The 26,854-nt window shown below is 32.6% G+C and overlaps 2 protein-coding genes across 3 annotated transcripts in view; one reads left to right on the plus strand and one right to left on the minus strand.

Annotated features, from left to right (window-relative positions):
- The first annotated feature begins 5,790 nt into the window (after positions 1–5,790).
- LOC126744655 (protein Rae1) overlaps positions 5,791–26,854 on the plus strand; it is a 40,606-nt gene continuing 19,542 nt past the window's right edge. The window contains exons 1-3 of one of the 2 annotated variants that reach the window (XM_050452172.1): positions 5,791–5,956; positions 6,134–6,424; positions 25,908–26,272. In XM_050452172.1, the coding sequence (XP_050308129.1) occupies positions 6,146–6,424; positions 25,908–26,272 (644 nt within the window). In that variant the 5' untranslated portion in view covers positions 5,791–5,956; positions 6,134–6,145. The remainder of the gene's footprint in view (positions 5,957–6,133; positions 6,425–25,907; positions 26,273–26,854) is intronic. The other variant, XM_050452173.1, reaches the window with a different exon arrangement.
- On the minus strand, positions 14,211–15,446 carry LOC126744657 (uncharacterized). The gene is made up of 2 exons (XM_050452177.1): positions 15,010–15,446; positions 14,211–14,949 (listed from the first exon to the last, which is right to left on the minus strand). Exons 1-2 carry the CDS (start codon positions 15,336–15,338, stop codon positions 14,346–14,348), a joined length of 933 nt encoding a protein of 310 aa, XP_050308134.1. The 5' UTR covers positions 15,339–15,446; the 3' UTR covers positions 14,211–14,345.

Consider the following 26,854-nt stretch of genomic DNA (forward strand, 5'->3'; position numbering starts at 1 on the left):
TAAATGAATATCTAAGGATGTACATTAACGATTCAAAAACAGACTGGTCTACATGGACTCAATACTACGCATTTTGTTACAACACGACACCAAGTTCTTATCATGATTTTACCCCGTTCGAGCTGGTATTTGGGAAAAAAGCTGATTTTCAAGATTCATTGAATAACTCTCAAGTTGATCCATTGTACAATATAGATGCTTACGATCAAGAATTTCGTTATAGGCTACAATTGGCACATAAAATGGCAGGGGAGTTTCTTAAACGAGCAAAGTTGGACAGAAAAGCCCAACTTGACATAAACGCAAAAGTATCCAATTTGAGTCCAGGTGATTTAGTTACGGTTACAAATGAAAGTCGGCATAAATTTGACTCGTGGTACAATGGTCCTTTTTCAGTTATCGGCACAGAAGGCCCAAACTGCACTATAAAGGACGATAAAGGAAAATCAATTACTTTACACAAAAACCGCGTGAGAAAATATTTTGTATAAATAAGATTAATTTGATATTTTTGTAGTTATATTATATTCATGTACTTATAATTTATTGTTTGTGTACTTATGGGAGTATTTTTAAGTAAGAAATGTAATCATATATACTGACTTTGCAAAGTCGCTTATAGGTATTTTAAGGTTTAGGATTAAGTTTTTTATAGGGTTTTCAAGTCTTTTTTTTTATTAAGTTAAGCTTAACTTTAAGAATCGGTAGGTTAAGTAATAAATGTAATTCAACATTTAAAAATGTTTAATGTTTTATATTTTCCCAAAGAATGACCTTCACAAGTGGCCATAGTGAAGGTCCTTCTCCAAAAGGGGATGATGTAAAGGAATTATTTATAATATTAGGCAAATTCGTTAAAAGCAAAGTAGGTTACATTTTATTTATTATAAACATTAATAGTTGGTTGCAATAATTAGTCGACCTAGTATAGCAGCTATTTGCAAAATAAGCTATATCGCGGCTCGTGTCTAATTAGGTAACTGTGACGCTGTTCAATTGCTTTTGTATGGAAATATTTTTCAATTCATTCAATAAACAGTTTAAGATGAGGAATCTTCTTTGTTTTACTTGCCCTAAGTACCCAGCTATTACACTAGTATTCCATGCAACACTGTATTTCCTTCATCTCATTATATAGGAAGAATTTTCAGCAGAGCAAATTTCAATGCTTTTTCTTCTACTACAGCTTTGGTTAATTGGAATGCAGTTGAATGCTAATGCTATGTGACAAGATCAATCAGTGTTTTCCTAAAAAGAGGCTTAAAATGAAAAATAGAAAACTATGGGTCACAGCAGGCCTCAGAACTTCAGCTAAAAACCTCCGTTTTTTGGCTAAGTTGTGCAAGTATACAACTAATGCAAACATTATTCTTTATCACATCAGAAATATCGGAGTCTATACAGAAAGACGATAAAAGCAGTAAAGGTTAAATATTATAGTGACCGCTTGAATGTGTCCTTAAATAGACAAAGAGAATGTTGGTCAATTATATGACTTCAGGAATTCTCACAAGAAAGTTTCAGAACCAGAAGTAAGACCAAATAGTTTAAATGATAATTACTGTAATATTCCTCATTTATTGCTCAAGGATATGAATACTAATATTGATGAATGAATACTAATATTAATTCTTTGCATTATATTCAACAAGTGTCAGTTCAAATTTCTTTTTTCTTTTATCCTGTTAGCCTTACTGACGTTAAAGATGCAATTAAAAGCTTAAAAAACCATAAATCAGCTGGAGCTGATGGAACATCATCAAAATTACTACTCCTTTTGCCTGACTCAGCATTGAGTGTCTTAGCTTCTGCCATAAACAATTCCTTTCATAATGGCCTCTTTCCAGCATGTTTGAAAGAGGCAGTGGTTATCCCCCTTTATAAGGGTGGAGATTTGAGTGAGCCTTGTAATTTCCGTCCAATTTCTATTTTATCTACCCTCTCCAAGATAGTTGAAAAACTTGCAAAAATCAGAATTTTGTCTTTTTTGCAACATAATTGCATTTTATCTGCAAATGAGTTTGGATTTCAAACGGGAAAAGGAACTCATGACGCTGTTTTCGGCTTTTTGGAGAGTGTCTATGTGTCCTTAAATTCTGGAGAGTCCGCGGCGGAAGTGTTTTGCGATTTATCCAAGGCATTTGTTTGTGTAGATCATGGAATACTGCTGTCTAAGCTCAATAATTATGGCTTTAGAGGTGTGGCATTGCAATGGCTGGAATCCTATCTGTCTAATCGTACCCAAAGAGTTACAGTATCTGGATATTTATCCGATTCCAGATCCCTTAAAACTGGAGTACCTCAGGGTTCAGTGTTAGGACCACTATTATTTTTGCTCTATGTAAATGATTTGGGTTCATTAAAACTGCAGGGCAAAGTGGTTCAGTTTGCTGATGATACCACCATTTTATGGAATCATAGAGATTCTGATAATATTAGAGCCCAAGTTTTTAAGGATCTTAAGATTTTATCGGAGTGGTGTGCTGCAAACAGGCTTGTATTTAATGTGGGCAAAACCTTTATTATGGGATTTAAGTGTGACGTTCAGGGCCTTATGTTTAGTGAAAACTCAATCTTGCAATACAGAGAAAGCTGTAAGTTCCTTGGTATTACCATTGATGGTCGCCTTCGCTTCGAAGATCATATCCTAAATCTTGCATCAAAATTATCCTCTGGATGCTTTGCAGTAAGAATGGCGCGGCATGAGCTGGGAGGGTGCACGTTCAGTGTACTTTTCTCTTATTGAGTCCCACCTTCGTTATGGCTTGCCTTTTTAGGGTTTAAGCAACAAGGGATTATTAAACATAATTTTTGTGATTCAAAAAAAGGCAGTTAGATACCTATGTTCCGCTAGATTAAGAGATTCTTGTAAACCTCTCTTTATATCTCAAAAAATCCTAACTCTTTTTTCTCTTTTTATCTTAGAAACAGCTACTCTTATCATAAATGTTCTAAACCTCCCTCTAACACTGGTCATATGACTCGCCAGGTTAACGATTTTCCCTTACCAATCCCTACATCCGTCCTCACCAAGAACTCACTTATATACCTTAGCAAAAAAATTTACAACCATGTTCCTCTATGTATCAGACAAATTTTAGAAGTTAAGAAATTCAAAAAGAAATTAAAATCACTTTTATTATCCAGGGCATTATAGCCTTGACGATTTTTTAAATGATACCTTTTGACCTGTGCTCTGACATCATTTTAGTGTTTTAGTTTTGTTTCCTATTAAATATTTTAATTTACTTCCTCTAAATTCTGTTTTATTGACAGCTTTACTTATTTTTTAATCAAATTTATCAAAAACATGCTTTTTTTTTTAATTTTTTTAATCTGGTTTGTTATAATTAATTTTGGTAATGTGTGTACATTTTATGGTAAAATGTTTAGATGTTATGTTTGTTTGAAATTTAAAGTGAATTTGGAATTTTTTAGTTTTTAGGATGCTTGTACACAAGATTTTGTTTTGTCTTACGTAATATAGCACATTTTCTTTCTTTCTTTCTTTCTTTCTTTATTTTTTTCAAAAACAAAATATTTACGTCATGTTCTATATGACGGCATTATATATATAACGGTATTAGGATTTATAAGATTCAAGTTTAAGTTTAGATTTAAGAGATTCAAGATTATCAGATTTATGAAACAAATATTTTAAAATGCATGCATCTATCCCATTTGATTGAAACTTTGTCTTATTTTAGGTGAGGATTAGTTTCCTTTCATAAATTTTAACGAAATTCTTAAAGAATTACAAGAAAAATCACAGACCTAACGCAACTAGGTATCTTAAATTCTTACCAGATGTAACTTTCTATTTTGTGTTTTTGTAAACATAACCTCTCAAAAACTTTAATTGTTTTGTTTCCCAACAATTGGCACAACTAAAATTTGTCAGAGTGACCAACATCGAAAGGACACAATCACACAAAATGGCGGCCCCCTAGTAGTGGTCATTTACTTTTCATTGAATTGGCAGATATATTTATTAAGTTCGTGGTGTGTACATACAAGCGTACGCCCCATATGCATGTCAAGTCCCAATCTAATATCTTTGACATGCGGGAGGTAGCCCTGTTGTGATCACTAGATTATAGTTTTCGATATAAGTTCTTATGGTTGCGTTTAGTTATTTATATCAATGTTTTATTAATAAAGATATTTATTGTTTTGACTATAAGTTAATTTACATTAAATCTCATCGTTATTATTTACCTATTAATAATTAAATATCTTAAATTATGTTTTTTTTTCAAAATGTATACTTATAATATATTACATAAAATGTAGATATTTTATATTAGGTAGCATTTTTTTAAAAATTGGAAAGTACCTAGAGTTACAATATGATTGAGGATTTTGCAGCTCTCGAATCAGACCACAATTTACTATGTATGACGTTTCATTTTGCTGGATCAACAAAGGGATGATTTGCTAGGATGTCCATTAGAAGAATTTCGTTATCTTCATTATTAAATCGGGTCCTACATCTCTTAAATTTTGTCAAGACACTGGAATTTAGTTTTGGGTTGGTTTGGAGTTGTTCTGTTGGTTTTTACTGTTTCAGACAAAAGGAGACTAAATAAACTTGCATTATTAATTATTATTATTTGATAATAATGTCAACAACATTAATGCGCATGCGTTTCGCTATGTTATGAGGTTTGTTCTCACAGCAGTAAGAAACAAGTTTTCGACAAATACACATGCGCAATAGAGTAAAATGCGTTCGCACAGGAACTTCTGATCGGTTTCAAATCAAAAGTTTGATGTTCTTACACAATTTTCTGATCGTCATTTGATAGTCAGACTTGTTTTCGGATTTATTTCAAGCAAAGTGTCAGAGCTTTCGTGTAGCCAATCAACGCCGATCTTCGGAATATGAACATAACCTCTAAATTGTTGTTTGAATTTTGTCGTTTTGTATAGTCCTTGATATTCGTTTTGAAAATTGTATTTTATATTGTTGGATTAGTCTAAAAATAAAGATTAAGGAAACAAGTGATTTTGAATCGTTGAAAGAATCTGATCAGAATTATGTTGATTCCGACACAGACTTTTAAAGAAGATTTAATTGAAGAACGGATAAAGCCCAAAAATCAAAACTATTTTCATGTGTCCCAATTTAATAGAATAGAATTTCTCGACCATTTTAGAGTAAGTCTTGAAATAGCAAATAATCACACAATCTTAAACTCTATTAATAATATACAGCTATTTCAAGGTTGTAGTATAATTTTTGTTTTGTTTATGTTTTATTTATTTTCCCATTTCCCACTGGCATAAAAAAGTAAGGTTATTTTTCTTCTTGACTCAACCCGTATTTAATGTTCGCACAGACGGTTTCAAATCGATCAGAAGTTGTAATATTTTACACATGCGCATCAAGAATGGTTTGGAAACAGTTTCAAACTTGTAAGAAATTTGCAGTGAGAACAAACCTTATGGCTATGCCTATCGTCCGTATGATAGCGGAGGGTGTCGGTAGGGAAACACGATAAATGACACTTCAAATGTCATACATGTCATACAGTGGTTACCGGTGATACTTTTTAATGGTTTCGAAAACTGTCTATTATGCATTTATTATCTAAAATTGAGTCCACAGCCAACCCATCAGAGCTAAAAAACCTTGTGCAAGCCGGCAATAATTACGTATTTAACGTATGTAGTGTTCTTATGCTGTGATCGCTTCAATAAATGTAAAAAAATTTCATAGGACTGTACATTTTGCAATATGATGAACTCGGCTTTAGCAAGCGACATCTTTTTTTAATTGACATACGTCAAATTTTACGACTGATACGTCAAAGAAACCCTTTATGTCATTCTAAAACCAAATTTCTAAATTTTTGTAAACAAACAAAGTACATCAATATTAGGAAAGCCAAGTTTTTCAAATAAGGTAAAAAATCTTACAAATCCACTTAATTCCGATTCACCGGCGCACCATGTAAGTTTTTTCCATACTTCCTCAGAAATTAAATTGGTTAGCCTTAATTAATAACAGAGACAACCAATTGGTTGTCTCTGTTGGTCCCAGTTGGTTGTCTCTGTTAATAACTGTTTCCCATAATACTGAAGCCATGTGTAAAAAGTGAGGAATTTAGAATATTATTTTTTGTTACAGAAACTACTAAAAATGTTCAACCAAAGCTCAATGAGTGGTTTTGGTGCCAACCCTGTGCAAGCGACATGCAACCCTATGAAAGATTATGAAGTGGTTCAACCCCCAGATGATTCTGTGAGTTCTTTGGCATTTTCTCCAGCTGCATTGCCACAAAATTTCCTAATAGCTGGCAGTTGGGATAACAATGTGCGCCTCTGGGAAATTGAACAATCTGGCACCAGCATTCCAAAATCTATGCAGTCCTGTGGAGGTCCTGTATTAGATGTTGCATGGAGTGATGATGGAAGTAAAGTAAGACTTTTTTCACTCTTATGTACACACAACTAAACTTATATAGAATCACCCAGTAATTTCAAGAAATAGAATTTAATTTAAAAAATACAAATAAAGAACAAATAACAGGAAGGGTAGATTTCTATAAAATAAGTTTTCTGATAATATCAATTTAAGAATGAATAATAAGATTTAATTAATTTTAGTAATCAGTATCTCTGTCATTGAGGCAAGCATGAATTTGATGAATCATATACAGTGCTTTCATTTCAAAACGATCCACCCTTAGTAACTTTCTTTAAAATAAAAAAAAAATAAAAACACGTCAAATTAGATATACAGGGGGACATTTAATTATGCATTTACTGAAGTTCTATCAATCACCTCCTCACCTCCAGCTAACCTTACTTTAATATGTCAAATGGGAACCCCCATTGTGTGAAACATCATAGTAAGCAGCGTAAAATTCTCTATTCAACTGTACCAAAAAAAATGAAATCTGTAAATGTGTAAGCAAACAGTTAGCGAAAATGTCTAGAAATAATTTATATAAAATAATTTATTTATGCCAAACTTTGGTATTTTAAATGAATACTTTTAGTGTGGTACCTACATCATTTTAAGATTCTTAAATTTTTTATAATAGATCATCCAAAAACAAATACAAGCAATTTAGAAGTTACAATGTGTGGTAACAAACAGTACATTTAGTTCAAGCAAATTATTTATTTTTTTAAGTAAAGAATGTGTACCGTTATTTGCAAGAAAAAAGAGTGTCTTCAAATTTTTTGCAAAAATCTTTGCAGTCTTATAACTTTGTATGTGTATTTATTTCACTTATATTTTTTGCGAAACCTACCTAATAGGTACAAAAAAACACTGCAATACCTTACATTTTTAAGGCGTTTAAAAAGCAGGCGATTTATTATTGTTAAAACTGACAGTTTGACGCATGCAATTTTTCAATTTTAGTTAAAGAAAGAAAGAAAGAAAGAAAGAAAATGTGCTAGATTACGTAAGAATAATCTTGTGTATAAGCATCCTACAAGCTAAAAAAACAAAACAAAAATACAACTTCAAAAATTGACAAAACAATGAACAAAATTAAGCACAGGAAGACAAAACTTTTTGAACATACTTGAATTAAAGATAACTAAATAAAACAATCAATTACTATTAAATATATCATTAAAAAATTCATCTAGGTTATAATATGCCTTAGCCAATAAAAGCATTTTTAATTCTCTTTTAAATTTCTTAACATCCGATATATGTCTAACACCTAGAGGAACATGATTGAGTAAATTTTTTTACTCATGTAAATTAATGAGTTTTTGGTAAGGCAAGACGTAGGAATAGGTAGGAGAACATCATTTACATGACAAGTCAAATGGCCAGTGCCAGAGGGTAGTTTGGGCATTTTGTGAATAAGAGCAGCTGTTTCTAAGATAAAGAGTGAAAAAAGAGTTAGGATTTTTTCAGAAATGAAGAGGGGTTTGCAAGAATCTCTTAACTTAGCAGAACACAGGTATCTAACTGCTTTTTTTTGAATAACAAAGACAATGTTAAGTAGCCCCTTATTGGTTAAACCCCAAAAAGGCAAGTCATACCAAATATGAGATTCAATAAGTGAAAAGTACACTGAACGTGCAACCACCCCTCCCAGCTCTTGTTTTGCCATTCTTACTGCAAAACATCCAGAAGATAATTTCCCAGCTAAATGTAAAATATGATCTTCAAACCGAAGGCGACCATCAATGGTAATTCCTAGGAACTTGCAGCACTCTTTATTCTGCAAGAGGGAATTTTCATCAAACATCAGACCCTGAACTTCGCACTTAAACCCCATAATAGACGTCTTTCGTACATTAAACACTGAACCCTGGGGAACGCCGCATTTTAGGGATCTAGAAGCAGACAAACGCCCAGATACTGTAACATTTAAAACAGTGAGTTAATAAAATGGTGTATACGCTAGCCGAAAGAATAGAAATAATTTTCGTTTATTGGTTATTTAAAATTAAATAACAAATAAAGTTTAAATAAGTTAACAATAATTGATAAATATGTTTAACAATAAGTTTATAATTAATTTTCCTTTATTTTTTCCTAATTTGGTGCAATCGAATGCCCTGCGCGGTCTCCAGACCTAACCCCACTAGACTTTTTTCTTTGGGGCTACTTAAAAAGCAAAGTTTATGAAACCCCACCTGAGAGTATTGAGAATTTAAAAAATAGAATATTTCAAGAATGCAGAGAAATTAGCGGGCAGACTCTTGCCAATGTTCATAAGAAGTTTGAAAATAGGCTTTTTTATTGTCTTGCTAATAACGGCGCGCATTTTAAACATTTAATAAAATAAATTTGTTAAACTAATTAAATTTGTTTTTCTACCCTACCATTTTACACTTTAATTGCTTCTTGGTCAATCAATTTTATTTTTTTTACAACCATTGATAGGATAATTAATGCCCTTTAAAATAATGTGTGATACCATGGGGTAGCCATTTGACATACCAAAGTTTGGCGTAAATAAAATATTCATTATTTATAGACATTTTCGCTAACTATTTGCTTACACATTTACCGATTTCATTTTTTTTGGTACCGTTGAATAGAGAATTTTACGCTCCTTACTATGATGTATCACACGATGAGGGTTCCCATTTGACATATTAAAGTGAGGTTAGCTGGAGGTGAGGAGGTGATTGACAGAACTTCAGTAAATGCATAATTAAACGTCCCGTCAAATTATATATCTAATTTGACGTGTTTTTTTTTTTTTTTTTTTTTTTTTTTTTTTTAAGAAAGTTATTAAGGGTGGATTGTTTTGAAATGAAAGCACTGTATATCAAGTTGTTCTTGGAGAGACGAACCTTGGTAGCACCATAGACACTAATCTGGGTGCCAGTCGGAAACAACTTGAGTCCACTCATGGTTCATAGCCCACATTAAATTGTAGTTCCATAACAAGCGAGCAAGCAAGCAAGCTTCTTGGGGAACATTAGCCCATTCCTCTAAAACCACCTGTATAAGTTGTTCTGTGGTACCAGGTTATCATAATTATTAAGATCCAGTGAGTAAGAAGGCCACTCCAGAAATGTAGCACCTTCATCTTACAAGCAACTCTGTTGCTAAGTGCATGCATTTTAAAAAATCAAAAAAGCCATCTCTCCAGAACCTGCCTACAAGTTGTAAAACTAAATCAACATACATTTGACCTGTCAGGGTTTGCTGAATGGGAATTAAAGCAGTTTTAATTTATTTATTGTTTCACCAAACAATTTAATTTCAATATTTACATTACTTAACATAGTATTTTCTTGGTTGTACAATGGGCTGTATAGAATTGTATCCATTCAGTTACCTTCACATAAGAATACTGAATACTGTTTAAGCCTTACCCTAAATAAAAATATTGTTTACTTAATAAATCTTGTTTCCCAATGCTGCTTCCACTGGATAACCATATATACACATATACACCAATATGTATATCACAGCCCTATAGAAGTAGGTTAAGCAAAAGTTTTGAAAATCATGAACAGGCAGGTACCACATATTCTACACTGTACTTATGGAATACTAGAGACCTGAGCATTAAAAAATTGGAAGGAAAGAAAACAAAGAAATTACAGATATCTTGATGCCGTGCGGGTGTTCTTTAAGTTTTATTAGTTTTTAGGTTTTGTTATAGGTTTGTGAATTTCCCAGTCATCAGATTGTAGCCAAATTTTGGTTTAATCCCAAAACAAAGGACTTTTGTCCAATTTTTGTGCTTCAAACACCAATTTAAATGGTCAATTTATTTGACCTGCAAGTTCTAAAATCCTTAACTGTTTTCTGCTAAATAATTCCTAAGTGTTTTGAAACATGCCCTTGTGTAACCGCCATCATTCTTGCATTCTGCGTTTGTGCCCTGCCTTGTTGTGCCACAGCAATAATTCATTCCTTCTAGACTTCCGATAACCCCACTTATGGCATTTTTATTTAAGCAGGGGAAAATAAAGGCATTATAAACTCAATGTGACTCTCAAATGAAACACTAAAATTAACAGGACAAATTAACAAAATCATTAATTATTTTGTTTATCTACCTGTTCTTGTTAGTAAACACATGTACTTTTTTATTGATTGCAAAAAAAACATTAAAAAAAGGCTTCATATTAATACTGGGTGATAAGTCATGCCCTTTTGTGAGAATGGAACTTTTCACTTGACACACAACTTTATGATAATTAAGCAAACAAGTCATAAGCTAAACATTTCACAATCCAAGTGAGATTAAATTTAGGTCAATTTAAATGATGTCAACTAATTCATATTTTATAACTGTTTTCTACACATGTCTTAATCAGGTTAAAAAAATTGAATCTACAAAATATAATAAAATATTTTTGTATTTGGTTAAATTTTAAAAACAATTTTATTTATTTATTAATATATATATATATATATATATTTATAAATTATTTATTTATCTTCCCATTACAGCATAAAGATCGCAATAAAAAAATAAACTATTATAAAGATAATATTATACTACAACAATAATAATAATTACCATAACAAATCAAAACTATGATATAATAATAATTTATATCACATTTTTAAATTGATTTAAAGAAAAATTTTAAATATTTGAATTGTGATATTCCAAGCAGCCAGCTTTTTTTAATTTAAACTATGCAACTATAAAATTGATGCGCCTCATCTTTTAAGGGACTTTTTTGTTCCCCCCATCCTTATTAGAAAACACCTTTGCTTTTATCTAGAAAATAAACTTAGCAAGAAGTGCACCTAAACAACTAAGTAACCGGAGTGGATGAAATAAATCTTGATATGTTGCTATTGTGTGTGGATACAATTTTGTCGTACATAGTTCATATTGTCAAATCTTGTATTTTAGAAAATTGGTTTCCTAATGTTTGGAAGGTGTCAAAGATTTATCCATTTTTAAAAGAAAACATTAATGATTACACTGATCTTAGGCCTATAAGTATATTGCCAGTATTATCCAAGGTTATGGAGAAGATAATGAATGCTCAGATAAGAGAGTATCTTAATTCCCACAACATCTTACCAGAATATCAGTCAGGGTTTAGATCGGGGTTTGGTTGTACAACAGCACTTCTGAAAATTGACTGACACTGATAGTGGAAAATCTACTGCACTAGTTAGACTATAGCAAGCCATTTGATCGAATCAATCGCAAACTACTTTATGCTATTTTGAGCTACGTGGGGTTTGACTATAATGCACTTGCTCTCATTAAAAACTATTTAACAAACTGGAAACAGTTTATTGAAACCAGCAGTATCATCGGAAGGTACACTGTTGTGCGGGGTACCACAAGGCTCTATCCTGGGGACACTTTTGTTTTGCATTTATACTTGTAACCTTACTAGTTGCCTAAAACATTGCAAAGCTCATTTGTATGCAGATGATACACAACTATATTTTTAATTTTTTGCTGAGCAAAAACAAAGTGCTACTAGCAAAATTAATAACGATCCGGAACGATTGATTAGTATTTCTATTAAACACAATTTAGTTATAAATGCATCAAAATCCAACTTTTTAATTTTTGGGAAGGATCGGAGAGTACTTAAAGAAGATCTAATTTTAATTGCTTCTGCGGAACGACTTCCGTATTCTGATTGTTCTCGTAATTTGGGGCTTTATATTGACACCAACCTTTGATACAAAGAGCATGTAAGTAAATGTACTCAATTGGACTATGCAAATTTAAAAAGGTTGTTTCCATCTAGGCATTTACTTTCAATATCACAAAAAATCTTATGTGATGCACTAGTGCTAAGTCTTTTTAATTTTGCTGACGTAGTGTATGGGCCATGCTTGGATCAAACAGATAAAGACAGAATACAACGGATTCAAAAATCTTGTTTACGATTTATATACGGTATTCGTTGCCGCGAACTGGTAAGCTACAAACTGCGTGAAACCAAATGGCTCTCTGTGTAATTTCAAAGGAAGTTACATGCTGCAAGTTTATTTTATTCAGTAATTCATTCTAATTGTCCCTTGTATTTGACAAACAAAATTCGATTTCGAACGGATGTTAATTCCTTAAATTTAAGGCATAGAGGATTAATCTCTCCGCCGCTGCACACAACATCTTTTTACGAATGATCTTTTTCATTTAACATATATATCGTATATAACCAAATTCCTGAAAGATTCAAAAAATTATTATTAGGCGGATTTTTTTTTTTTTTTAAGAAATTTTTACGAGAATAGAATGATTCCCTGTTAAATTTTTATCGCATTCATCACTGGCACTGAGCGTTATTGTGTTGTTATAGTACTTATTATCTGCCTTGGTAAAGAGATCAATTTTTTATGAAGGTATAAAAATCTTTAACCACCTACCAGAGGACATTAGAGGGGCAAAATCTCTCATCAAATTTAAGTTTCTCTTGAGCAGATTTCTGAGTGGTCGAGCTTATTACTCTGTGGCTGAATATTTCAACGACAATCAGATTTTAATTAAATAAGGGAGAAAGTTAGATATAGTTGATTTTATTGATTTAAGAAAAGAAAAAAAAGGAAGAACAAAAAAAGGAGGGAAAGGGGGGAGAAAGAAAAAAAAAGAAAAAAGAAATGTAAATTTTAACTGTTTAACTTTGATTCGTCATTGTAACTTGTATTTTTAAATATAATTTTAACCTTGTAACTCTGTCTCTTTAGGATTAGGTGAAGCTTTGTTTATAACAATATTTTGTTCAAACAATAAAGCATATTTGAATTTGAATTTGAATTATTATTATGCTAGTAATGTCAATATACACATACACTACCGCTCAAAAGTATTTGCTCACATTAGATACAAAAATCTTATCTTTATACCTATATTTAGATTGTATTTCTTTTGTAAATTGCATATATGCTTAAACAGCATACCTATCAACTATGGTTCGTTGAAAAACACTGAGTATTTAAAAATAGTATTGCAAATAACAAACAATGTAGTGAGTTATGTACAGGGTGACCCAATAAGACATACATCCTCGGCCATATCTCGGGAACTGTTCGTAAAAAAAATTAAAAAAAAAAAATTATTAGGTAAATCGGTCATGAAAAATCGTTGGAAAATATTTTCAAGTTCTAAAAATTACCACCAGAGGGCGTAATTGCCATCTTAAATTTTAAAATTGCATTTTTCTTTAAATTTCGCATAACAACCAAATTTTTTTTTTTTTACATTTTTAAAGAGAACCAGGTTATCTATGATTTTCGTAAAATAAAAAAATCAGCCATTTCAAAAACAAAGATGGTGGAGCGCGTTCAGTTGTTTTTGCAATAACTTGCTTTAACTTCTTAACGGTTTGACCGATTTTAACAAATTTGGTATCGTTGAAAAGAGCATTCCTTGGGCAATAAGAATCAACCAAAATATAGTTGATTTAGTTGAATCCTTTTCCGCCTGGGGGCTAGCTTTGACACCATCACCCAAAATCCTAAAAAAATCAAAAAAATCAAATGGAATGATATGACTTTTTCTTTATGAAAAAGTAGCCAAATAACATCCAAAGAGGCCAGTGAAAACCGTTTGTCAAAATGTCTTTCCTAACCGCAAATATTGGGAAAATAAGGAAAAAAAACGCATTCCGAACGTAATAAGTCACTTTAATATTATAGGTAGGCCTTGTAAAATGAAACAAATGAAACATGAAAGGAACAAGAAAGTGATCTAATGGCGACCCAGGTGTTCAAAATGGCCTCCGTCATTTTGGACGCACATCTGAAGACGCTGATGAGTGAAGAAACAGCAGTTTCAATTTCAGCTATTGGGATATTTAAGATGGCATTCCTAATTCTTGCAATCATATCCTCGCGGGAAGTTGGCCTTGTTGCATAGACTATATCCTTAATCCTTCCCCAGAGATAAAAATCAAGGCAGGTTAAATCGGGAGACCTAGAAATATTCATTAAGTTTTAATACGTGTGCAATTATAAACAGAATCATTCCAAATAGGCAACGTCTAAAGATTCTTGTGTTAAATACTTGCCTTGGCGCCCAAGGGAATAGGCTTCCTCTTTCGATCCAACGGTCAGGGAAGGTGGCATCTAAATACTGGCGAACAGCAAGAGCATAATGGGCGGGGCAACCATCATGCTGGAAAAACATATTTTGGCGGACGTTCAGCGCAATATCTTCCATTAAAATTGGAAGAACATTTTCTAAGAAATGTAGGTATGTTAGACCATTTAATGCGCCGTCCAAAATATATGGACCAACAACCCGCCCTCCAATTATCCCACACCAAACATTTACACTATATCTCCCTTGATGCTGAACTTGTCCAAGCCAGCGCGGATTATTTCGGGCCCAAAAGTGCATATTATGTAAGTTTAAGTGCCCATTGCTATTGAAGGTGGCTTCGTCAGTCCACAACACAGTTGAAAGAAATTGAGGATTTTCTGCTATCATGCTTAATAGCCAGTGGCAAAAATCTAGCCTTTGGTCGAAATCCGGAGGAGAAAGGGCTTGGTGTAAGTTGATATGGTAGGGATGTAGCCTAAAATAGCAAGAAATGTAAAAAAAAACCCTAAGATATGATATTTAGCAGGTTACATACCTATGGGTTCGAAGAATGCGGTGAACCGTACTTTGAGGAATACCCAAGTCTCGAGAAATCTCTCTAGTACTAATTTGGGGATTGATTTCTACAGATGCCAGGACATTAACTACATTTTGTTCGTTATTTTGCCTATTTCTAATCATGGCAGGTCTATGGATGCTACCTGTTGTTAACAGGCGCTGGGCCAAACGCACAAACACGCGGCGATGGTATCGTGGTCGATTCGGATAGCGCAAATAGAAGGCGCGGGCAGCGATGGTCGCATTTTGCAAACACTCAAAATATATCGCCAGCATATTAAATGCTTCTTGGTTAGAAATCGGCATTGCAGAAAAGATTCAAAATTCAAATAACTACACTTTCTGAATGTAACACAGCAGAATAATGACAATAACAATGACAACAACACAGCAAATGACAGCTGTTATTATTTTATAATGCATTATGTTTCATTTGTTTCATTTTCCAAGGCCTACCTATAATATTAAAGTGACTTATTACGTTCGGGATGCGTTTTTTTTCCTTATTTTCCCAATATTTGCGGTTAGGAAAGACATTTTGACAAACGGTTTTCACTGGCCTCTTTGGATGTTATTTGGCTACTTTTTCATAAAGAAAAAGTCATATCATTCCATTTGATTTTTTTGATTTTTTTAGGTTTTTGGGTGATGGTGTCAAAGCTAGCCCCCAGGCGGAAAAGGATTCAACTAAATCAACTATATTTTGGTTGATTCTTATTGCCCAAGGAATGCTCTTTTCAACGATACCAAATTTGTTAAAATCGGTCAAACCGTTAAGAAGTTAAAGCAAGTTATTGCAAAAACAACTGAACGCGCTCCACCATCTTTGTTTTTGAAATGGCTGATTTTTTTATTTTACGAAAATCATAGATAACCTGGTTCTCTTTAAAAATGTAAAAAAAAAATTTGGTTGTTATGCGAAATTTAAAGAAAAATGCAATTTTAAAATTTAAGATGGCAATTACGCCCTCTGGTGGTAATTTTTAGAACTTGAAAATATTTTCCAATGATTTTTCATGACCGATTTACCTAATATTTTTTTTTTTTTTTAAATTTTTTTTACGAACAGTTCCCGAGATATGGCCGAGGAACAGTCTTATTGGGTCACCCTGTACACAATTATGCCACCCTATATATAATATTTGCTTATGTATATGCTTACTCAGTTATATTGTATTTCATGCTTTATTTGCATTATTTAGTCTATATAATCACTTGTAATATTAAGTTAAGGTAATCTTCGTTCTTGCTTAGAGTACACTGTATCGCGGCTTGTCAAAATAAAAGTTTTTTAAAACGTTATTAACGTGACAGAAAACATAACTGGCGCAGTCGGTAGGATCAGGGCAGTTTTCGATTGAGATTTGCACGTCATCGAGACGATCAATCGTAAAAACGTGAGTTTTAACTCTTCGGTCCTGATACGAACGTGGAAGCTGAGATCAAACCTTATCAGAATCGCTCTGAGACGAGAGATCAGTGGAAACACCATTTGGCAGCACGTACACAGCACCTTAGCAACGCGGGGATTCATCTGATTGGAAAAAGGTAAGTGCCAATTTCCTTTCAAACCCTTTCCCTTACTTTGGATTGAGCGAGTGGAAAGTTAGTTTTAAGATTATTGTTATTTTAAAATTTTTATTGAAACATATATTTGAAAAACTTATTTTGAATTTATCTTTACCAATTGAACATTATTAAAATTACCATTGAACTTTCTTTTGAGCAAATCCTATTGGAATATACTCTCTCTTTATCGTAAAGGAAGAAAGATTCAAATAATTTAGTAGTAAAATTAATTTTAGAATTGAGTTTATGTTATTTAATTAATAACATTATTTTTATTTTACTCTATGAGTGAACCAAACGTTGACGCATTAGCTGAAGAATTTTTCAGAACTCTCAAATTACAACAACAAAATTCGCATTTAGAAACAATCACTGAACAAACAACCAACATTAATGCACAAACCACCAGCATATTCACAGAATAACTCGCAACACAAAAATCATAATAATAATATACAATATTCAAATCAAAATAATTTTAGAACCCCAAATAATAATTTTTATCAACAACATAACTATAGACAGAATTTTATTCCACCTAGTTATCAGAATTTCAATCAAAATTCAAATTTCCCACGAGGTCCAGTTCCAATACAACCTAGGCCAATGCCTCAGAGACATCTTCCAACTAATCGACAAGTTTTCGGTACCCCAAAGAATGTTTTCAAACCCACAGGTCGAACACCCCTTGATAAACCTGAGCCAATGTCAACCAGAACATCTTATACAATGCCAACAAATTCTAACATTCACCCCAATAATCATTTTAAGCCATCTGGCCCAAGAAATTTCATTTCGCAAGAACTTTTCCAAATGGAAAATAAAAATCTAGAAGAAAATGTCACAACCAATTACCACCCCAGTGAAGATAATGATGATTATTATGGAAATAATACTGAAAATCCTTATCAGTTAAATTCTTACCAAACAAATAGAAATGACCCCTGTACATAAACAGATTACAACGATTTTGAATATGAACCAGAACATTCTTATGATGAGAATACATTCCCTATTCCAGACCAACAAATAGAAAATGAAAATTTTCCTATTATCAACCCTTCGAAAACCCTAACATAACATACGAAGTAAATACACAAGTCACTAATAGCCTCCCTTATATCGAAATTCAAAACCCACCAATTAAACTGTTAATAGATACTGGCTGTTATCCATCAATATTACGACCCTCCATAGCTGAAAAATATTTTCCTGACAAAATCTATCAATTTTCATCGATATTAAAAACCGGAGTTGGAAAAAAGAAGTTCTCTACAAAGCCAATATTCCAGCTTTTGCAGAACTGCAAACAAACGATTCGATTGATTTTATACTATTATGACGGTATTTTAGGCCTTAGAGAATTAACTAAATTTATGTTTAACATTGACCTATATCACAAAAGGCTGATAAAGTCAGACGGTATTACAACCTTGTCATTCAGATATCGCGAGCCTGACTCAACATTTAAAATCACGGTCAACGCCCACGAAATCCTAAGCACAAAGGTACCCGTAACAACACATGATACTATTGACATAATTATATCTGAAGGAACAATAAATGACTCTTTATACATACCAGAAACGCTCTGCACAGCAGAAAATGGTTTTGCACGTGTTGATATTCAGAATAACACAGATGAAAATATTACTGTTGAATTAATGAGTCCAATTGACTGTAAAATTTTACCAGATTATCATAAAGATAATTTCGAATTTTTTCATTTAGACAATTTAATTAATTCAAACCCAGAAATATCCCATAATAATTACACTACATCTAATAAGAATCTCGATATTACCCAATTTATAAGACATGACCATCTTAATAAAGAGGAAAAATCAAAAGTTTTTAAATTAATCAGAGAATTCTCAGACATTTTTCATAAAGAAACTGAAAAACTATTTACAAACAAAATCAAACACGAAATTAAAACACATGATGAAATCCCAATACACTCAAAATCATACAGATACCCTTTCATACACAAGGAAGAAGTCCAAAAGCAAATCAACAAAATGCTGAAAGATGGAATTATAAGACCCAGCCAAAGCCCATGGAGTAGTCCAATATGGATAGTAAGTAAAAAACCTGACGCAAGTGGAAAACAAAAATGGCGAATTGTCAATTACTACAGAGGAGTCAACTCTAAAACAATTGACGACAGATACCCTCTGCCAAACATCAATGATATACTAGACAAACTAGGAAGGTGTACATACTTTTCCACAATTGATTTATCATCAGGATTCCACCAAATAGAAATGGCACCAAACTCTAATGAGAAAACAGCGTTCACAGTGGAAAATGGCCATTATGAATACGTAAGAATGCCATTCGGATTAAAAAATGCACCAGCCACCTTTCAGAGAATCATGGACAATGTACTGAAAGATATTCAAGGAAAAACCTGTTTAGTCTACATGGATGACATTATTGTCTTTTCAGCAAGCCTAGAAGAGCACATAAAAAACTTGCACCATGTTTTCCAAAGATTACGAACAGCAAGATTGAAAATTCAACTTGATAAATCTGAATTCCTAAGAACAGAAGTTGAATTCCTGGGACATGTGATAACAAAAGACGGAGTTAAGCCGAACCCTAGAAAAATAGAAGCGATCCAGAAATTCCCGATCCCGAGAACACCAAAGGAAATAAAATCATTCCTAGGACTCTTAGGTTACTACAGACGCTTTATAAACGGATTTGCGAAATTAACAAAACCATTCACGAAATGCCTAAAGAAAGGAGCAGTAATAAAACACACCCCTGAATACATACAAGCCTTTGAAACATGTAAAAATTTGCTATGTAACGATCCTATACTACAATACCCAGACTTTAGAAAACCCTTCGTTTTAACCACAGATGCCTCAAATATAGCAATAGGAGCCATATTAAGTCAAGGAAAAATAGGACAAGATCTTCCAATTGCATACGCATCTAGAACGTTAAACCAAGCTGAATGTAATTATTCGACCATAGAAAAGGAACTTTTAGCCATAGTATGGGCTACAAAACATTTCAGACCTTATCTATTTGGCAGAAAATTTATAATCGTCACAGACCATAAACCCCTGCAATATCTCTTCAACCTAAAAGAGCCAAACTCTAGATTGGTACGATGGAGACTAAAATTGGAAGAATTCGACTATGAAGTCCAATACAAAAAAGGAACCCAGAATACAAATGCTGATGCTCTATCCAGAATAGAGATTAACATGATGGAAAATGATTCTATACTTGGAAGCCCTGGAGACATTATTGAAGAAATTGATCAATACATTGCAAATGAAAACGCTACTTTAGATGATTTAGATCAATTACCAGATCTATTTAACCCTGCTTTAGACCTAGAACCAAAATCGAATAAAATCAAAATTCTTTCTGATATACAAATATTACCCCCTCGTGACCAACGTCCACAAAATGGAGATACAATTCACTCAGCAATAGATGACCCAATATTAAATATTCATATTCATATTCATAACAGAAAATTGTTTAAATACCTACAACCATCAAGTTCTAATTACTCACAATACAAATAAACAATATTGTGCCTTTAAAACAAAACATTTTGAGAACAAAATTAGATATCACTTAACTTTGACTAGCAACTATGTAAACGAAATCGTATACTTTTTCCGAGAATATATCGATCCTAAAGTTGTACACTGCATGTATATTCAACAATCTGAAATTGACAATTTAGGAAATAAAATAGGAGTAATCTTATCCAAAACATTTAAACATAACTCTTACAAATTAGTAATCTCCAATACATTCTTAAACGATATAGTAAATGTAGAAATGCAAATGAATTTAATAAAGAACCATCACGGGAAAACTTGCCACCGAGGTATTAATGAATGTATGATGTCACTGAAAAAATTATATTACTGGCCCAATATGAAATTAGACCTCACCCAGTATATAAACAATTGTGACATATGTCAACAAGCCAAGTATGACCGCCATCCTCCAAAAATAGAATTTTCATTAACACCCACACCTTGAGAACCTCTAGAATCCATCCACATGGACACTTTCCAAATTTCTAACGTAAAATTCCTAACTATAATAGATGTTTTTTCACGTTACGCCCAAGCTTACCCCTTAGAACCTAGTTGCAACGCAATTACAGTTCTAGATAATTTAGCAATTTTTATAAGTCATCATGGACTACCTCATCAGATTACCTGTGATAATGGCACAGAATTTAAAACTTCCCTATTAATTGATTTTTGTAAACTTCACAAAATAAAAATTCATTTCACTACTACCGGAAATTCAAATAGCAATAGTCCTATCGAAAGAGTCCATTCAACCTTAATTGATCACATTAGAGTTTTAAAACTTAAATTCCCAAACTCGACAATGAAACAACTAATGATTTACGCGATTACAGGTTACAACCTCTCTGTACATAGTGTTACTAAACAAAAACCCTTTGATGTCTTAAATGGACGTCCAAACGCTTTAGACCCTTTTGACCTTACAGATGAGATCATATTAAATAAATATGTTAATGATCGTAAAGACCGATTAAAAATTATCTATGACGAAATCTATAATCAATCTCTTAATACTAAATTACGTTTAAATGAAAAACAGAATAAAAATAGAGAAGCCCCTATAGATATTCCATCAGGATCAAAAATCTATGTAACAGATAAATCCGCTTCGAGAACTAAAGATAAAGCGCGTAAGAAAATAGAATACGTTCAAGAAGATATCGGTAGTAAAATCATTACTAAAAACAAGAAAGTTGTACATAAATCTATGATACAAAAACCTAAAAAACACTTTCTAATCCTAGAAATAATGAACCTCCTGACACTTCGGAAGAGCTTCGCAGTTCTCCTACAAGTATTATCGACAACAGTGATAGCGACTAATCCTATCATAACCCCAATCAAATCCCCTTTATTCCCATTTCATTTAGGAAATGCGAGAATTATTGAAAGTAAACATACTTTCCTCCATTATGTAGAAGTTAAACCATTAGTTATAGAACTTACTAAACTAGAAGATAATTTTAGAATTTTAATTGCTGCTTGTAATGAAACAAATATTATTAACGCTTTGCTTTTACATCATATTAACACATTAGATATGCTTAAACATGCTAGCTACTTTATTAATGAAATTAAAACTAAACTTAATAATATTAAACCACATAGCCGTGAAAAACGAGGCTTAGTAAATATATTAGGTAAAACGTCAAAATGGCTTTTTGGTACATTAGACTCCGATGATGGAGAAAGATATGACAAAGCAATTGAAGAATTACGCTATAGTCAAAATACATATAAAAAAGAAATAAATATGCAAATGTCATTAACAAAAGATTTAATTAACAGTTACAATAATACCATACATACTTTAACTAAAAATCAAAACTCTTTAAAAAATCATGTTGACCTTTTCAAAAAGCAAATGAATAAAACAATTAATGATCTTTCCATATATTTAAAACTTCAAAATACTATAAGTCAATTAATTATAAATTGCCAGAGTTTTATTACTTTCCTAGATAGTTTAGAAGATGCGAGAATGTTTGCTAAACTCAATACCTTACATAGTACCGTAGTTTCAGCTATTCAATTAGAACAAATAATTTTGAATCTAACTACCCTTTATGGTGAGGAAAGACTAATATCATTTAGCGACTTAAATTATTATTACCAATTAACAGGACTTCAAGTAAGTTTTTCAAATGATAAAATAATTTTTGCTATTCATTTTCCTATACTTATAAAAGAAACTTTCGAACTTTTCCACTTGTTTGCTATTCCAACAAACCAAACCATTCTAATTCCCAAACTTCCTTACCTTATAATTGGCACTGATCTACACCAATATCAAGAAGAGGCCTGCCCATTGATTGAAGACCTATACGTCTGTCAAAATGCCCTAGGACCCCAAGTGGATGACTGTACTACGTCCCTCATAAGAAAAGCAGAAAACCTAAACTGCAAGCTGCTTAAAGTTAACGTAACTACCCCTATTATCCATCCCATAAATCAGCAATACGTTCTAGCTATTCCTGCTAGCACCAAAATAAAAGCACAACAAACGTGCCAAAACAAGCAAATATTCTTTATTGATACACCTAGTTTAATAGAAATACCATATAAATGCGGAATAAGCTTGCTAGGATCACAATTCTGGAATCAAGAGGATATCCTGAGATCCAACCCTTTTCATCTACCGGATGTAACATTCAATGACTTGGAAATGCAGCTGCCAGAGGAAACAATCCAACTAGATTCAATCGACTTCAACCACATCAGATCGTTAGCAGAACGCTCCAATATCTTGAAACCCCTTCCAGAGGAAGAAAGAATTCACCCTGCAGCCTGGAGCTTTAGTATAACCCTTGGAACCGTACTAGCCATATGCTGTATATTCTTCGCTATCTACACACTTATCCAAAAGAAAAGGTCTAATGAAGAGGAACTAGAACTTCAAGACAAAGAAGAAGCTGAAGAAAAAGATGCTACCCCTGGTACCTCGAAAAACAACACCATCCCTGTTGTTTTCGACTTAGGCGGGAGGAGTTATGTACACAATTATGCCACCCTATATATAATATTTGCTTATGTATATGCTTACTCAGTTATATTGTATTTCATGCTTTATTTGCATTATTTAGTCTATATAATCACTTGTAATATTAAGTTAAGGTAATCTTCGTTCTTGCTTAGAGTACACTGTATCGCGGCTTGTCAAAATAAAAGTTTTTTAAAACGTTATTAACGTGACAGAAAACATAACTAGTGAAAATATGCACTTCTTCTAAAAAACTAATCTGTTTACAGCTCATTCATTTCCGATGAAATTTGAAACATTTAAAGGTGTTTAGTCTTCAAGAATTGATTTTGTGTAACATTGGTAAATAATTTCGCTTGCTTATTGACGATTGTCACCGTTTCTTTGCTGGTTTTTAACATTCTTTAAAATGGCTAAAACAAAAGAGTTATCGGTAGAAACCAAAGGTATTATCATTGGACTTCATAAGGCTGGAAAGACTAACCGTCAAATTTCGACGGATTTGGGAATTCCGAGGCGGTCGATTATAATATTAGAAAATTCACCAGAGAAGGGACTATAAGCAACAAATCTCGATCGGGAAGGCCAAAGGCAACAAGTTCAAAGGAGGATTTAAATATTATAATTACAAGCAAATGCAATAGACGCCTTACCGCCCTTGAAATCACAGCAAAAATCAAAAAGGAGCGTAAAAAAGCGGTCAGTGTTTCGACAGTAAAACGGTGACTTTATAATGCTGGTCTTAAAGGACGTTTAGCTGTATCAAAACCGCTACTGAAGGATCTTAATAAGAAGAAAAGACTTGAGTGGGCCCAATCACACAAAGAATGGACCGTTGATGGATGACTGGAAGAAAGTTCTCTGGAGTGACGAGTCGAAATTCGAGGTTTTTGGAATGAAGAGGCGAGTTTTTGTTCGCCGTTATGCCAATGAAAGGGGGCTGAGAACTGTACGGTGGCCTCAGTTAAACACGGTGGTGGTTCGGTGATGGTGTGGGGTTATTTCGGAGGATCTGCAGTGGGCGATTTAATTAGAATAGAGGGAATTCTTCGAAAAGAGGGTTGGTTACAAAATAATTTTAAGTGACATTGTACTTCCTTCTGGTACTCGAATAATTGGGGAAAACTTCATCTTTCAACATGACAATGACCCCAAGCACACGTCGAAATTGTGCAAGCAATATTTAGGTCAATTACAAAAGCAACATCCTCTGAAAGTTATGGTATGGATGAACTGGATAGACAAGTGCGAAAATCATGCTCCACATCAAAAGTTGTGGAGGATCATCCAAGAAGAGTGGCACAAGATACCTCAGGAAACTTTGGACAAATTAATTAGAAGACTACCGAAACTCTGTGAAGCTGTTATTAAAAATTGAGGCGGGCATGTAGATGAATCCAAAATTTGATTTTCTTAAATTTAATTAATTGAAAAATGTATTTTGTTATAAATAACGTTGTAAATTTAACGTTGTTTATATTCATTTTATTATAAATAAACCGCTTCATAAGAATAACTGATTTTAATTTTATTTTGATTTAATAACTATTTTTAGTTATGACTTTAAAACAGTCATATGTGGGCAAATACTTTTGAGCGGTAGTGTAGATATGTGTTAGGCGTGTGTGTGTGGAATAGTATAGGATTGTGTTATGAGTAATATAGATAATATGGTATTATTTTGTAAATATGTATATTTATAGATAATTTGGACTAATTATTTTGTTTTTTTTCTTTTTAAGTTTTGTAAATAGATATAATTAAAGATGTTAAATAATCCGTTAAATAGTATCATGTAAACAGTGGCAAATAAAAGACTTATTATTATTATTATTATTATTATATCAAGCTAGCTCATGGCTTAATATTTTACACAACAATATAATAATAGTGACCTGTGTTTTTTTTTAAAATTTTTTTTTTACCTGTTTTTTTACCACTATAGTTACATTAAAAAACAAAATTACTTCAATTTCTCTTTCTATATTAGGAATATTTATATTCTATATTGATTTAATTTTCTGTTGCCGGTATTATACTTTGGAGTTGTGAGCTTGGAATTTTGATTGTTTATGAATCATTTAAATTTTTATTGAAATTTATAAATTTTATATGCTATAAACTTAAGCTACCTATAAGTAAACATTTTTAAGTTGTTTAGTTTTTTTAAGGTTATCTACTTTATATAATTACTTCTTCAGCTGTAAAGCATAAGTTGACTTATTATTAGGAATTTCCTGTTAGACAATGTTTGTTAAATAAATAAATAAACAAACCAAGTTTGCTTTCGCTAACCATCTTTTATCCATGGGTCATAGTTTTTCAGTTCCTGAAAACAAGTCTATTGTTCATTGATGCCACAAAGGTTGAAAATTGGTCCTTGAAAAATTATAAATTGCTAAGACCAAAAAAAGCCCAATTTAAATATATTATAATGTTTTTTGCTCCTCCTCCTGCACACATCCGGTTTTATGCCTTATACTAGATACTCTTTTTTTTTGTTGGTGTCCAATGTTCAATGACAGTGGCATACATATGTAAGTAGTAAGTTTTGAGAAATGATAAAAACTTTGAATCAGAGGGATTTACATGGCTTCTTTAGATTGCCATTTAACTGTAGCAAGAGGAATAGTTCTTTTCTCCTTTAAATGTAGAAGTGTTTTTTTTGTGAAGACTTTTACTTTTAGTAGACATTTTCCTTGCAACTTTTGTTGTTGTTTTAAATATTGTTCTTACTTTAATTAGGTGTTCATGGCCGGCTGTGACAAACAAGCCAAAATGTGGGACTTGACCAGCAACCAAGTTGTTCAAGTGGCAGTTCACGATGCTCCCATTAAAACGTGCCACTGGATTAAAGCCACGAATTACACATGCTTGATGACTGGCTCCTGGGATAAAACATTGAAGTTTTGGGACACCAGAAGTCCTTCACCGATGCTGAGTATTAATTTGCCTGAGCGATGTTATTGTGCTGATGTTGATTTTCCGATGGCGGTGGTGGGCACTGCTGGCCGCCAAATTATTGTCTATCAGCTAGAAGGAAAGCCACAGGAGTTTAAGAAGGTGGATAGCCCTCTAAAATATCAGCATAGATGTGTTGCTATTTTTAGGTAAGTTTAAAATACATGTTCCAAATTAAAAAGGAGATAAATGCGCTTTTAAAAAAAATAGGCACCAATTCGATTTGTTAGTGTAATTGAAATTTGACAGACAAAAATTAAAGGGTAATTAGTTGTATTCAAATGCAATTTCTAATTTGCAGGATTGTTTGCTTTAAACATTTGCTTGTGTCTACACAGTATTTGTTTAAAAAAACTATATATACATATTATGCAAACTTTTTAACTAATTATGTATTATATTAGTAACAATAATAACACAACAAAATCAAATTTCTTAGAGTTTTAGTCACAGAGTCAGCAGTCTGATCAGTAATCACACCAATAACATCATCATTGATGGAATTACTTTCAAAATTGAAACTAATTTGATAGTTTTCACATTGCCTAGCCGATTACGTAGTTTTGCTTGGACTGAACCATATGATATGTGTTTTTGTATGTGGGCTGATGATGCAATAACTGTATGAAGCTGATGAGCCAGTTTCCATGCTGTCTTATTTATACAGTGCTTTCATTTCAAAACGATCCACCCTTAATAACTTTCTTAAAAAAAAAAAAAAAAAAAAAACA

Source organism: Anthonomus grandis, chromosome 14 (assembly GCF_022605725.1).
Source record: "Anthonomus grandis grandis chromosome 14, icAntGran1.3, whole genome shotgun sequence".
Taxonomy (NCBI): domain Eukaryota; kingdom Metazoa; phylum Arthropoda; class Insecta; order Coleoptera; family Curculionidae; genus Anthonomus; species Anthonomus grandis.

What these genes read in the sequence shown, in the direction of transcription:
- LOC126744657 (XM_050452177.1), bottom strand. Translation starts at nt 15,338, where the DNA reads ATGCCGATTTCTAACCAAGAAGCATTTAATATGCTGGCGATATATTTT. An exon ending in CGCATTCTTCGAACCCATAG is followed by an intron (nt 14,950 to 15,009) that starts GTATGTAACCTG and finishes TTGCTATTTTAG; the next exon opens with GCTACATCCCTACCATATCA.